The sequence below is a fragment of the Bufo gargarizans genome, chromosome 3 (assembly GCF_014858855.1).
Source record: "Bufo gargarizans isolate SCDJY-AF-19 chromosome 3, ASM1485885v1, whole genome shotgun sequence".
Lineage (NCBI taxonomy): Eukaryota > Metazoa > Chordata > Amphibia > Anura > Bufonidae > Bufo > Bufo gargarizans.
The window spans coordinates 408,823,059-408,838,697 of NC_058082.1; the positions used below are offsets into that span (position 1 = coordinate 408,823,059).

The 15,639-nt window shown below is 47.4% G+C and overlaps 1 protein-coding gene across 7 annotated transcripts in view; it reads right to left on the reverse strand.

Moving 5' to 3' along the window:
- The window catches only part of LOC122933386 (membrane cofactor protein-like), a 128,295-nt gene extending 116,592 nt beyond the window's left edge, over positions 1–11,703 (reverse strand). For all 7 annotated transcript variants that reach the window (XR_006388424.1, XM_044288354.1, XM_044288352.1 and 4 more), the window contains exons 1-2: positions 11,580–11,703; positions 5,990–6,076 (exon numbers count right to left, since the gene is read on the reverse strand). Coding sequence is in view for 6 of the 7 variants with exons in the window: in XM_044288354.1 (XP_044144289.1) it covers positions 5,990–6,068 (79 nt within the window). In the remaining variant the exon portion in view is untranslated. The remainder of the gene's footprint in view (positions 1–5,989; positions 6,077–11,579) is intronic.
- Positions 11,704–15,639: the final 3,936 nt, after the last annotated feature.

Below are 15,639 nucleotides of genomic sequence, written 5' to 3' on the forward strand. Positions count from 1 at the left end.
ACGCTTCCGGTCTTTAACCTTCCAGATACCGTGGACATTTGATTAAATGCAGGCGATGCATACATTAGTCCTAGGTGCTTACTGTTACAGCAGGCAGGGCTGGCGCTACCATAGAGGCAAGGGGGGCAATTGCCTGCGGGCCCCCGCTCCTTAGGGGGCCCCTGCCCCCTAGCGCCGGCCTTACTATTATCTTATTGTCAGACAGTACTTGTGACTTGTCACACACTGTCACTGACACTACACTCGACTCACAACAATGACATGATTATTTATGAGACATCAGACAGTGCTGGACTCTGCGGGCCGCCGCCGGTGCCAGGCGGCACCCGGCAGTAATGTAATTAATAAATTAAACTAACTTACTCACTGGGCGGCTTCTGCAGACTGCTGTCAGGTGTGGAGGGGCCCCCCGCTGGGCGCAGGCGGCCGGTCGACTGGAGAGTCTCTCACCAACTCTGCAGTCAAGTGTGGTCTGGAGGGGTCCCCCGCCGGGCACAGGTGGCCGCTGACTGTGCCTGCGCTGCCGCTGCTTCTGTCTCTTTAAGAGATTTAAGGCTGTCTGGAGCAGCAGCAGCATGCACGGCACAGGCAGGCAAGTCTGCCACAGGCTCCGCCCCCTCACCCAGAGCAGAGAATCTTGATTGTTGGATACCATTGGCATTTGGCAGCCAGTGTGACAGCAGCGCCAGGGAAGGCCCACCACCCCCAGCCAAGTTCCAGTCTGGTAGGTTCATAATTCATTGGTTAGGGTACTTTCACACTTGCAGCAGGACAGATCCGGCAGGCTGGTCTCCCTGTCGGATCCGTCCTTCCGCTGTTTCGTCATATCGCCGGACCGCCGCTCCGTCCCCATTGACTATAATGGGACAGGGGCTGAGCTCCTGCGCAGCACGGCGGTGCACGGCGTAAGCCGCCGGACTAAAAAGTCCTGCATGTCCGACTTTTTAGTCCGGCGGCTTTCGCCGTGCCCCACCGTGCTGCGCTGGAGCTCAGCCGCCGTCCCCATTATAGACAATAGGGACAGAGCGGCGAAACAGCGGAAGGACGGATCCGACAGGGAGACCAGCCTGCCGGATCCGTCCTGCCGCAAGTGTGAAAGTAGCCTTGTTTTGTTGTTGTTGATGAATCCATGATCCATCCATCCATTCCCAGTGTTTCCCACTCACTGACTTACTTTGTCCGGCACCATCTCACCCGTGTACTACTAGCCCGGCCTGCGGCCCTGGTTCTGTTTGTGTTTGGAGTCAGTTGGACTGGAGAAATGTGCATTTGGGGGGGCAGTTACTGGTACTACCCGTAACTGCCCCATCCCCCCCCCCTCCAAATGCTGCCATGATGAGGGGGGGGGGGGGAATAATGTGACGCGAAGGGGGTGATGACATGGAGGGGGATAAATTTGACATTGAGGCCCGGGGGGCATCATTGGGGACACTTTTTATTGGCACATTATTGGGGGGCATCTATGAGGGCACTTACTACTGGCACATTATTAGGTGGCACTATGGGGGCACTTCTTGCTGGCACATTATTGGTGGGCACTTTTGGGGCATCTACTGGGGCTACAAAGAAGTGGCATGTTATATGGGGGGCTCTGTACAGTGGCATTTTATACTGGGACACATGGTGGGTACTATGGGGAAGGGGGGAGAGGAATACTATGGGGTCATCTACGGAGGGCACTAAGAAGGGGTATTTTATGCTTGCAAAATTATTTATGGGGGACACTGAGGGCATCTACTGGGGCACTATATAGGGGCATTTTATACTGGTACTTTATGGTGGGCACTAGGAGGAAGGGGGGAGAGGAGCACTATGCAGCATTTACTGGGGGCACTATATAGGGGTATTTTAGACTGGTACATTATGGGGGCACTATGGGAACATTAGCTCAACTGGGGGCATTACAAGGGGGTATTTTTTGCACTGTCACATTATAAGGAGAATTATTTCTACTGGGGGGGCATTATGGTGGGCTTTATTACTCCCCCGTGGTATGACCCCCTAGAAGGAGCACCTGCCTCTCCCTGCTCTGCTATCCCTCTGCCCCTTCTCCAAATCCTTATTATGAAAGCTCTCTCATTAGGATAAAACACAACATCAGCTCCTCTGAGACCCCGGGCCATAGTTTGAAAGTGGTGTCCGAGTTCCCCAAGGGTCAAGCCAAGTAATTGTAAGTTTTCATGTCAAATATGTCTATGTTATACACATATAGCATACACTGTGCCACACAAAGTACAGTATACCTCTACACTGTGCCACACAAAGTACAGTTTGTAGCATTTATGTATTGTAATAATATTAAATACATTTTTACTTGTACATGTTGCTTTGCCACTTGCATTTGTTTACAATACGGGATGTTAAAGTCAGCAAGTGTCATGTGGGGGGGGGGGGGGCCTTATTTTCCGCCCCAGGGCCCCATTTTGCCTAGAACCAGCCCTGACAGCAGGCACCTGGGGGCCATGGCGTCTGCTCCCGAGCAGGTACCATTTTTAAATGCCCGACTGCTGGCGTAAATTTAAGTGGGGTGGTCAGGAAGGGGTTAATACTAAAATAATAAATAAAAACTTTTGGGAAATGTTTTATTTTTGGGGGGAGGTGGAGTTACAGAAAAAATAAAATAAAATGCACAGGCATTTAGGGGCCAGGTGTGGCAATGAAAATGTCAGGGGTTAGCACTGGTGTCTTGCAGCTCTGGAGTCTCCTGGGAACTTAAAGTGTGAGCTCCAATGGAGAAGGCAAACAATGATCGTGTCTGTAAAGCACTGTGGAATATGTGGGTACTATATAAAAAGAGTAAAATAAAATCAATAAAAAAGGGGGAAAGGAGTATTGATTAGAATTTTTATTTATTTAACATATTTTAAGTCCCCTGCAGGCCTCCATAGCAACTACTGCTACGATAGCCTCAAGGCTACCACAAGGAATGAAGGGCTCCCCATATCGCTGTGCAGCAGAGCCGTTTGAGTCCAGGGAGTGCAGTGTTACTGGAGAAAGCCACCTTAGGGTACTTTGACACTAGCGTTGAAGTTTACCACTATTGAGTTCTGTCCAAACTGATCAGTTTTGTCCCAATGCATTCTGAATGGAGAGCATTCCGTTCAGTATGCATCAGGATGTCTTCAGTTCAGTCACTTTTACGGTATTTGGACGGAGAAAATACAGCAGCATGCTGCGGTATTTTCTCCGGCCAACATTCCAGAACACTTCGCTGAATGCCATTGAAATGTATTTATGCTGGATCCGGTATCTAGTGTGCAGGTAAAACTAATTTGGTTTCCAGGTCTGCGCACACACAGACCTTTAAATACTTGAAAAATAAATACCGGATCCGTTTTTACGGATGACACCAGAAAAAAACAGATCCGGTATTGCAATGCATTTATCAGAATGATCAGGATCCTGAGGAGTCTGCAAATTACATGCGTTTGCATAAAGTTTTCCTGATCATGCACGCAGTTCAGGCAACTGAACTGCCTGCCGGAATCAAACAACGCAAGTGTGAAAGTACCCTAACCCTAAGTTCACACCTGAGCGTGTTACAGCGCGTTCAAACGCGCTGTAAAACGCTTAACACGCGAAAACCAATGCTTCCCTATGGCCCTGGTTCACACTTGAGCGTTTTACAGCGCGTTTGAACGCGCTGTAAAACGCCCGACGCATAAACAAGTTCATGAGCTTTTTTGGGGGCGTTTGTCGCGCGTTTGGGCCATAGACTCATTGGACAACACTGCAGTCAATCACACAAACGCACGTCAAACGCGCGTTTACTATTGCGTAAAACGCGCGTTTGAGAAACAATCAGGTGTGAAAGCAGGGTTAGATACCATGGTTGCAACTAACAATGGCATCTGATAGGTTAAAGAATGGTTCCGTTTCTTTCCGTTATACATGACAAAAAAATAGCCCCGTTGTCCGTTATAACGGAACCTATAATGGAATTCTATAACGCCGATGTGAACCCGGCCTACCTTTGATTCCACGGAAAAAATGCGTTTTAAGGTTTATTTTAGTCTTATTTTTCTTTGTTCATTTTGTAAGATCACATTTGCAGGCCATGAAAAATACAACAGAAAAGCAGTGCTTTGTTTTCTCAGGCTGCGGCCATGTTTTCTTCCCCTCCCTCTCCCACTCTGATGCTAGTGCACTTGAGGCAGGAAATTTAGGAGGAGGGGGCAGGGTTTAGGCTGCATAATTTTTGTCAACACAGTGAGGTGGCCATTTTGTTGGAAGGAATCTCCTAGTTACTAATAGTACACAACAGATTTGGTAACCGCACCAGCTGTAGTACATACACAGTACCATCCATAGAACATGCGAGTAGCTAATCTTCCTAGTTATGCAGTGATAATTCCTCCCTTCAGTGCATAACTGTGCAGATTTGCCTTTCAGCAGCTTAGAAAATCTGAGCATGTGGTGGTATGCTGGAGACCGAACTACATATATATATATATATATATATATATATATATATATATATATATATATATACATACACACACACACACACATACATATACACACTCACAGTTGTCCCAATATTATATTTATATATATATATATATATATATATATATATATATATATATATATATAGTATAGATAATGTATGTACCAAGTATGGCCTTCATTACAGTTCTTACCAAGCTTTCCCAGCCTCAATTCCTAATTTACAAAGTAGTGATAAACAGTTCGCATTGTTCGACCACGAACATATGCGGGCTGCCATCTTTTTTCACAAGTCCGGCGAGGCACAGGTAAGCCCTTACCTGTGCCGCAAGCCGGTCTGAAAACAAATGTGGTCACCGGAAACAGGCAGTTACGAACACAGCCCGATGACGGCCCCCGGATCCGCAATACACCCGGCCGGCACCCCCCCATAGAACTGCCTATTCTTGTCCGCAATCGGAGATGCGGACAATAGGAGATGTTCTATTTTTTTGCGGAGCCGCGACCCTGGAAGTTAGGGGCCAAAGCCCGGAAGTTCGAGGCCGCGCTCCGGAAATGCGGATGCAGAGAGCACAGTGTGCTCTCTGCATCCATTCCTGCTCCATTGAGAATGAATGGGTCCACACCCGTTCCCGATATTGCAGAACAGATGCGGACCCATTTGCGGACGTGTGAATGGACCCCAACCCTTTCAGCCTGCAAAACCCTTACTACTGGCTCCCAACTACCTCAGACCGGTTCTACCTGCCTGATGAAGCTGTCTGGTACCAGTTACTGTGAGTCCTGTCATGGCCAAAGCTCACAGAATAGGGAGGCGGCGGTGTGGACTCTCAGGATGGCGCTGATGCTGTTCCGCAGGAAGAAGTTGGTCTAGACAGACAGCAGGAAGAGGCAGCCAGACTGTAAAGATTTGCCAGAGACCCCAAGCGGTCTCCGCTAGTGTCTCCTGAAAATGCTCTTGATGACCTTGCTTAGAGGTCCTTCCACAGAATGGAGACACAAGCCAGACATTCATCACTGAACAGCCAACTGGGAGGAATCAGAATGGATGTCTTTATTATTCGCCATGATTTTCAAAAAGATGGTGGAGGATTTATGTATATTCAGATTTGCAGGGAAAGAGGCTGTATCAGCAGATCATATTGTTATGTACTCTCTCTTTCTCAGAAAGCTAGAACCAGCCCTGTACCTCACATGGATCCAGAGATCTCCACATTCATTGCTCTGCTAGATTTATATACAGCTGGACGCTCAAGGGGAGGGTCTTTTCTGCTGCAGCTAAGGGGGCGTATCCATCCTCTCCCTTTCACAGTTAAGGAGGCAGCTAAAAGATTAAACTGAGCATGTGCAATCTTCTTGATGAGTCGGTCAAAAAAATAAGACTATAAGTGGCACTATACACATACGTTTCATTGAATAACTCAGTGGCTATACTAGATTTTTAGTTACATGCAATTACAAAACTATTCAGATCGAGGTGCTGGTTTGAAAACTGTTGAACTTTTATTTGGGACTACCCCTTTAAGAACACATAACTTACCCCTAATACAGATTAGTTGTGAATGGAAAATCAGGAAAATTGCCCAGGTTCTCCTAAATATATACGGCACAGGTAACATATTGAGACCTGGAAGGGAAAAAAAAAAACACAAGCTAAAATACATTGCATGTTTTTTCAGGCTCAATGCATTTTACTTCCTGTTCACAGGCTGCAAATCAGCTCTTTCAGCGCCAATAACCGCTGAATGGACAGCACTGGAAATTAAGGCCTAATTCATACATCCCAGTATTGGTTAGTGCTGCATTAGTAATTATTAGCCAAACCCAAGAGTGAAGCCGACACAGAGAGAAGATATAACGTAAAGATTTGATCCGGTTTGTATTTTTGAAATGCATCTGGTTTTGGCTAACAATCACTGATGGAAATCACTGACCTACAACGACTGATGTGTGAAGTAGACCTAAATATGTGCCAACTACGCACCTTCATGGCGCTGCACTCCGCTATCTCCAGCAGTCCCATAGAGTTGGTGGTCAGAGCGATTGGACCACCACTGATTAGACTTCAACTAGCTCTATATTTCTTTTCTGTTTTATCAAACCATTCAGAATGTACCATACACAAAACGAAAATGCCACAAATTAGCAGTCGATCAGCATTTCCTAACAATCTTCAAGTCTTCATTTGATTGAACATGAAAACACTGAAAGCTTGTAATACACATTAAATTACAATAGGACAACGCTTGACTAAAACTGTAAGAGAAAGTACTGCAGTGACCACATAGTCGAGTCTACTGGGACTAAGGGCTCTTTCACACTTGGGGTTCTTTTCTTCCGGCATAGAGTTCCGTCGTCGGGGCTCTATGCCGGAAGAATCCTGATCAAGATTATCCCCATGCATTCTGAATGGAGTGAAATCCATTCAGGATGCATCAGGATGTCTTCAGTTCAGGACCGGAATGTTTTTTGGCCGGAGAAAATACCTCAGCATGCTGCGCTTTTTGCTCCGGCCAAAAATCCTGAAGACTTGCCACAAGGCTGGACCCGGAATTAACGCCCATTGAAAGGCATTAATCCGGATCCGGCCTTTAGCTAAACGTCATTTCGGTGCATTGCAGGATCCGACGTTTAGCTTTTTCTGAATGGTTACCATGGCTGCCGGGACGCTAAAGTCCTGGCAGCCATGGTAAAGTGTAGTGGGGAGCAGAATACTTACCATCCGTGCGGCTCCCGGGGTGCTCCAGAGTGACGTCAGGGCGCCCCACGCGCATGCATGACGTGATCACATGGCACATCATCCATGCGCGTGGGGCGCTCTGACGTGATTCTGGAGCGCCCCGGGAGCCGCGCGGACTGTAAGTATACCGCTCCCCCGCGCCCCGCTCCTACTATGGCAACCAGGACTTTAATAGCGTCCTGGCTGCCATAGTAACACTGAACGCATTTTGAAGACGGATCCGTCTTCAAATGCTTTCAGTTCACTTGCGTTTTTCCGGATGCGGCGTGTAATTCCGGCAGATTAAGTACACGACGGATCCGGACAACGCAAGTGTGAAAGAGCCATAAAATATACAAAGACAAAAAAAAAAAAAAAACTGAGAGTGTCGTGAATGAGAAACCTGGACTGCTATTGCCTGAAACTGTATGGTCTTTAGGGACAAATCCAGGTTCTGCTTGGGATCCCACAATGGTCAGTTTTGAGTATGGAGGCCTGGCGACGAGTGCTTCAATCCTGCATTTGCTGTAGATCGACACACAAGGTCCCAACTACTGGTGTGACGATCTGAGGAGCCATCGCATATGACACTCAGTCTCCTCTAGTAGTGATGTGAGGGACACTAACAGCTCAGATATATGTACAGGACATCCTGCGGCCACATGTGTAGCCTCTCATGGCAGGGCTGCCTGTAGCATTTTTTCATCAGGATAATGCACGTCCACAAACAGAATGGTTTCCCAGGCATGTCTCAGCCAGTCACCAGATTTATGGAACCAGCTTGGACACCAGCTTCGGCAACCTACCAGTGTGCAGGATCTACAGGCCGAGCTGCAACATCAGTGAGTAAATGTCCCACAGGATACCATATGGAACCTGCATGCCTCCCTGCCCAAACGTATCCCACCTTTTCTCCAGGCCAGAGGTGGCCCAACAAGGAACAAGAGCCTTCTTTGATTGTACAGGCTCCCAAATCCTTTCATTCTAATATTGTGGGTAGTCTGCTGCCAAAGATTAAGAACGTTTTTGAATCAATATCACCCTTTATACTCACTCCTGGAATAGACCAGGTTTAAGCCACTTTCACAGCTGAAGCCGGGGATTCTGACCGGCAGACAGTGCCGGGAATCAGCCGGATCTCTGCCAGAAACCATTATAATCCAGCAATGCTGGAGCCAGAGAACTCTAGCAGACTGCCCTACTGCCCTTTACCGGAACAGTCAGTTCCTTGCCGCAGATGTGAGAGGTATCTTTAGAGGAGGTATATATGAGGGCAGATGTTGATGTAGTGTTGCTGGGGTATTAGAATTGTAAATATATATAATCATTGTAAATCATTTTTGTTTGCTTCTTTGTATAGTGGATATGTATTGGAACTGTAGTTTCTGTGTGTGTGTTTGTAGGACATGCTGCTGGGGCAACATTACAACTTCCCTGTTTTTAGGGACTAATAAAGTTTATTTTGTCCATGTAGTGTAGATACACATTACACACCATATTTGGGTCAATTGTCTGGAACAAGCGTTCATAAAAACATTTGTTCCCAATAAATGGCCCATTAACCGATAAATGAGCGAACTCTCGTTTGTGGGCTGATGGGCGACTCAGGAGGATGAAAGATGACGGATTATCGGCACAGCAATCTGTAGGATTAGTGAATCTGGGCCGCTGAACGTAATGATACCTTTCACTTATGCCCACATGCAAATGAGCAGATAAGTGCACAGAGGGCGGGCCTAAACCACTGTGCACCACTGCTTCTCTGTCAGCCTCCTTATTGACAGGGCCAGGCGAGATGACCATGGCAAGAACCTGGCCCTGACAGAGAAAAGCGGAGGAGCAAGGGTGCAGAGAGTGACTTGGTCACGCCCTCGGTGCACTTAACTGCTCAGTTGATTAAAGTGCTATTACTGCATAATGAAGCAACAGATCGCCAAGTGAAAAGTGCTCATGACATTCAGTAGAGCTAGGCTTTGTGCTCGTGAATTTCCTGGTGACACACTCCCTTCAAAATCTACCCCACGTGTCAATTCACACTTGGCTGGTACTGAAGGATGGTGCAGCTTTTCCTCCAGCAAATCTACCATGTGGGAAAAGCCCCCTAGACGCTCTGAGACACAAGCCAGCCCCATGGACTCAATCACTCAGAAGCAACACAAACACTAGGGGCTCATGCACACGGCCCAGGTTTTGGTCCACATTCAATCCGCATATTTTGTGGATTGGATGTGGACCCATTCATCGTAAAGGTGCTGTAAATGATGCGGAAGGCACACCCCCTAACCCGTTGTGAGGCCCCATAAAAAAATAGAACATGTCCTAATCTGGTCCGTTTTGTGGACAAAGACAGGACGTATCTGCAGGAGTAAAAAAAAATAAAAAATGGCAGCATGCACTCAGCAGGTATCCGTGTTTTGGTGACTGCAAAACACTTAAGGCCGTGTGCATGAGCCCTAAGAAAGGGAAAGACACAATTTAGGGTCACACAACCGTATGTATTCTGCGGTCTGCAAGATGCAAATCCGCGAAAAAAACGAATGATGTCACATTGTAACCGCGCCTATTCTTGTCCGCAATACGGACAAGAATAGGACATGTTCCGTCTTTTTTGCAGGGCTGCAGACGGCGCGCGGTGTGCTGTCTGCATTTTTTATTTTATTTTTTGAGGCCCCACTGAAATGAATCTGCATACCACGTGGACCCCTTGCAAAGCCGTAGTGGGAAGCAGTTCTGCACAAAACCCCCTGGCAGAAACCACAGCGGATACGTTGAGGATTTTTTTTTATCAGCAACCTCCGCTGCTCCAGCTGTTCTAAAACTACAACTCCCATAACGCCCCATTCACTTCTATAGGAGTAAGAAGAACAGCCAAGCATGTTACATGCTGGGAGTTGTAATTTCACAGCAGCTGGGGTGCTGATCCCTGTAATAGACTGTTGGATAGCCACTTTAATGTAAGTGCTGGTAACAGAGAAACCTTAAAGGGGTTGCCTTGATCTTGTATATGATGAAAGGGAACAGAGGGTGGGGTGCACATACTTCTGAGGGGGGCTGGATACCACTGCCGAGGCATCTGAACTGACAGAGGACTGCAATACCCAGAACATAAGAGCGGTTCCGAACAGCACTATGGCAGCGAGTTTGCAATTTCTTTTTAAGCCAGAACTTGGTGTAAGTTCAGACTGAACATTTAGTATGAAAGGCAGCAGAATGTAGCCAACATCGGACATGGCTCATCTGTCAGTGATCGGTAAATCACTTGGCTCAGACTCAACAAAAAAGCAACCTGCGTAATAGAAGAATGTACCTACCAAGCCTGTGCCGTCCTCCCCCAGTTCTGAGAAATATCTTCAGGAATGGCACACATAAACTGAACTGTGCGGGGGCTGACTGGCATGCCCACCTGCTACTGCCTCCCATCTCAGCGGCCAGGAGGAAAGACCCAGCCCTGAAGAGGACCCATTCATTTCTACGGGTCCACCAAAAAGAAAAGACAACTGTGCGCTCATCCCACAAACTATATAATTCCTGACCGTATTGCGGACAAGAATAGTCATTTCTAGTCATGGGAGTGAGAAATATGCGGACTGCACGCGGAAAGGGTCCGTGGTTTGCAGACTGCAATACAGACACGGCCGTGTGCATGAGCCCGAAAATAAAGGATGGGGTGGGGGGGCCTGCAATGGGGGTAACCCAGCACCACCCCTGGGAGCTACAGAGGGGGTAACCCAGCACCACCCCTGGGAGCCACAGAGGGGTGACCTAGCACCACCACTCTCATCAGAGCCCATAACAGGTGCTCCACCCCTGTGAGCTACAGAGGGGTAACCCAGCACCACCACTCCCATCGGAGCCCATAACAGGTGCACCACCACTGTGAGCTACAGAGGGGTAACCCAGCACTACCACTCCCATCAGAGCCCATAACAGGTGCACCGCCCCTGTGAGCTAAAGAGGGGTACCCCAGCACCACCACTCTCATCAGAGCCCATAACAGGTGCACCACCCCTGTGAGCTACAGAGGGGTGACCCAGCACCACCACTCCCATCAGAGCCCATAACAGGTGCACCACCCCTGTGAGCTACAGAGGGGTGACCCAGCAGATGACAGCTGCTAAACACTAAATTCAGGTCTAATCCACATCTGCATCCTAACTGTTATCGTGCCCGTTACTTACCACAGCAGGTAAGTGTCTAGAAGCAGCGCCCTGACAGAGCACAATCCACTGCCATACACTTACATAGCCTTCAGTCAAGCCGTATCTACCAAGGGTATAGTGAGGCAATACAGAACATGCAAGGGTGTGCCCGAGGGCGCAGCAACATTTATGGCGCCCTACCCCACCGGCTACGAAAGCCTCTCTACAGACAGTAATTCCCGCCGTCTCCGGGACAGCTCCGCACCCTGTACCTGGATGACACCCGCTGCTCCGTGCCTGGCGTCCGCTGTGTCCGAGACCGTGCTGAGCAGACCGGTCACCGCCTCACTCACACAACACTGGCCCCGCCCACTTCTGCTGACGCTTCTGTCTTTCCTGGTCGCCCACAGGAAACGAGGAGGACGGATGTACAGTAGTGGGAATCCCGGCTAGTACGGCGCAGCCTCAGCAGGAGGGACTCCTTATCTCTAAGAACTCTCACTTGGACTGTATGGAAATATGCTTTATATTAGGATCCTTTGTGCCTGAAAACATATACACAGGCACTTTCTTATAATTTTGTTCTGTGGGTTGATAGGGTTATGGTGATACCAAATGTATATAGTTTTTTTCATGTTTTACTACTTTTTCAGCATAAAATTAATTTAATTTAATTAAAATAAATGATAATTTGCATCACCACATACTAACATCCATAAGATTTTTATTTTTTCACCAATATAGGCTTGTTTTTTTGCGGAATAAGCTGTATATTTTATTAGTATCGTTTTGGGATACATATGACTTTTTGATTTTTGTCAGTATCATTTGGTGGTAAATATAATTTTTTGATTGTTATTTATTTTTTGTGGAAGTGAAGTGACAAAAACAGAAAATCCATCATTGTTTTTAACATTATTTTATTATGGCGTTCACCGTGCAGGATTAGTAACATGATACTTTCATAGAGCAGGTTGTTACGGACGCAGCGATACCAATTATGAGTGCTTTATTTTATTTTGTAATCAATTATAAGTGAGCGGATATTGGAAAAGGCAATTTATTGTATTTTTATATAAATGTTTATACATTTTTTTTTATTTAGTTTTTTACATTTTATTTTTATGTTTTTTTATTTATTTATCAGTTTTATCCTAATGCATTCTGAATGGAGTGCATTCCATTCAGGATGCATCAGTTCAGTCCCTCTTACGTTTTTTGCCGGAGAAAATACCGCAGCATGCTGCAGTTTTATCTCCGGCCAAAAATACTGAACACTTGTCGTATCCGGCATTCATTTCTATTGAACTGTATTAGTGCCGGTGTTCTGTCAGAAAACCTTACCTCGTCAGATTCCCTTACCCCACATGACTTCCAGGGGTATGCGCCTCTGCGCGAGCGCAGTACCAGGGCATGGGTAAGGTAATATTACAGTGAGGGTTGACTCATGCACGCGCACACGGACACCACACGTGCGCTCTCAGGGGTAAGGAGATCTGACCGTCTTTTGTCTTCTTACCCTCACACTGCGCACGCGCGGATTTGCGCAGTGTGAGGGTAAGAAGATTTAACAAGACAAAAGACCGTCAGATCTCCTTACCCCTGAGAGCGCACACGCAGTGTCTGTGCGCGCATCCATGAGTCAACACTCACTGTAATTTTACCTTACCCATGCCGTGGTACTGCACTTGCGCGGAGGCGCACACCCCCGGAAGTCACGTGGGGTAAGGGAATCTGACGAGGTAAGGTTTTCTGACAGAACACATTCCGTTCATCCAGTCCGCGCATGCACAGACATTTTAATCTGTGAAAAAAGAAAATACCGGATCAGTTTTTCCAGATGACACCTGAGAGACAGATCCAGTATTTCAATGCATTTGTCAGACGGATCCGTCTGACAAATGCCATCCGTTTGCATCCGGATTGCCGGATCCGACAGGCAGTTCTGGCAACGGAACTGCTTGCCGGAATCCTCTGCCACAAGTGTGAAAGTACCCTTAACCATCGAGCCGCGGCCATCACAGTGGCCAGATAGGGAGAGACGGAGCCTCCTCCCTCTATTAACACCTTGGATGCCACGGTCGTCTACTGGCACAGCATCTAAGGCGTTAAACAGCCGCCATTAGTGCTAGCACCGATCTCAGCCATAGCAGCAGTGTGTCAGCTATATGTTACAGCTGACACTCTCGGAGCCACCACCATGAAATACTGGGGGACCGCACCAGGGGACAGGACGGCATCAGGGACAGCAATTGGGGAATCAGGGCACAGGGGTCATAGGGAGGGGGTCTTGCCTGATTTCAGGCTCTGATCCAGAGGGGAGATCAGAGCCTGAAACCTGCATTTTCCTACTGAAGCGCTCCGATTGGTTAGTCTGCAGAGACTAACCAATTAGATCGCTTTCCGGAAAGGGACCACTGTGATTGGTCCCCTGCCAGCTTCTCTCGTGTCTCTGCTCTCGGGGAAAGCAGAGACACGGGGATATGACACTTGATAGTGTCACAGCCCAGGTATGCAGATTGGAGGTGACTGTACGTCCAAATGCACTAAGTTACATGCGATTTGGTAAAGGACAATCCATACATAAAGAATGGGTGCAGGGAAAGGCGGCATCCTCAAGAGGAAGAGATAAGGGCAGTGATACAATATAATATCCACATTAATGCACATATGCCAAGTTATCAAACACAAAATCAGTTACCCCCAGAAGAAGGTTCGCCGAAACGCGCATCGGGGCTGGCGCCATCCATTATTGTCTTTATTGGCTCAAATTGTTTTGGTGATATATGTGATTCGGACATACAGTTACGTCCAAATGTGTGAAAGGGTTAATTCCCCCCACATAGTAATTATTCCCTATTTCTGCCAGCACACAGTAGTTATGCCCACAAAGTACCCCCTTCACAGTAGTTATGCCCTCATTGTGTCCCCTTCACAGTAGTTATGCCAAGATATGTGTCCCCCTCACAATAGTTTTGCCTAGATATGTGTCCCTTCACAGAAGTTAGGCCAAGATATGTACCCCCTTCACAGTAGTTATGTCCAATTGTGCCCCCTCACAATAGTTATGCCAAGATATGTGCCCCCTCACAATAGTTATGCCAAGATATGTGCCCCCTCACAGAAGTTAGGCCAGGATATGTGCCCCCTTCACAGTAGTTATGCTCAGATTCGTCCCCTCACAGTTTTTCCCGGTTGTGCCCCCTCACAATAGTTATGCCTAGATATGTGCCCCCTCACAATAGTTATGCCTAGATATTTCCACCCTCACAATACTTATGCCCATATTTGTGTCCCCTTACAAAAGTTAGGCCAAGATATGTGCCCCCTCATAGTAGTTATGCCCAGTTGTGTCCCTTCACAATAGTTATGCCTAGATATGTTCCCCCTCACAATAGTTATGCCTAGATATGTTCCCCCTCACAATAGTTATGCCTAGATATGTGCCCCCTCACAATAGTTATGCCCAGATATGTGCCCCCTCACAGAAGTTAGGCCAGGATATCTGCCCCCTTCACAGGAAGTAAACAGTAAGGGGCACATGTAATAAGACTGGCGTTTCAGACGTCGGTCTTAATAAAGCCCCATAGCTGGTGATGGATTTGCAGTCCTCTCCATAACTTTGGCGCATCGTGCCAGTTCTGAATATAATACACTGTATTTATTTGGCTCTGGTGGGGAGATATTTTGAGCTGCAATGTTTTAGTTATATGGCAAAACTAGGGGCGGTATTTTGGGCTGCACACTGGTATCAGACGCTGCTGGGGAGGTGTTTTGAGCTTTATCATGGTGTGTGTTGCTGTTGGGGATGGTAACGTGTGTTCCTGACCACCTGATTACACATTTTGTGTTCCACTTTTATTTCTTTTCTTGTATTGATGGCACCTCCACAGTGTGCTTTGCACATCATTATTTTTATGCAATATCATATGTGGGCTGGTGAGGTCTGTGTGCCAGGGCTGTTCTGTAATCCCAGTCTGCCCCCCCCCCCCCCGGCACACTATATGACATGCTGCAGCAAGCACAGTTTATAGAGCAAGGAAGGGGCCTGGGGTGTTTAAAGGGAGGGGTCAGGAATAGGTAATGGTAGAGGTTATGAATGGGGCATTGGCCCAATTCAGATTATTGCTATGGGACCCAATGACTTCTATGTATACCCCTGGTTGGGGAGTTACATTATATACTATGAGGGGCTGGAGGTCTATTATATTGTCTCCATAGAACACTGTGGAGCTGGATGTCAGCGTCCAGAGATTACCATGAGGGACCTAGCCATGAAGCAATTCCTGCCCCCTGGTGGAGTGGACAGGGATCATGTCAGCTATCTTCCTG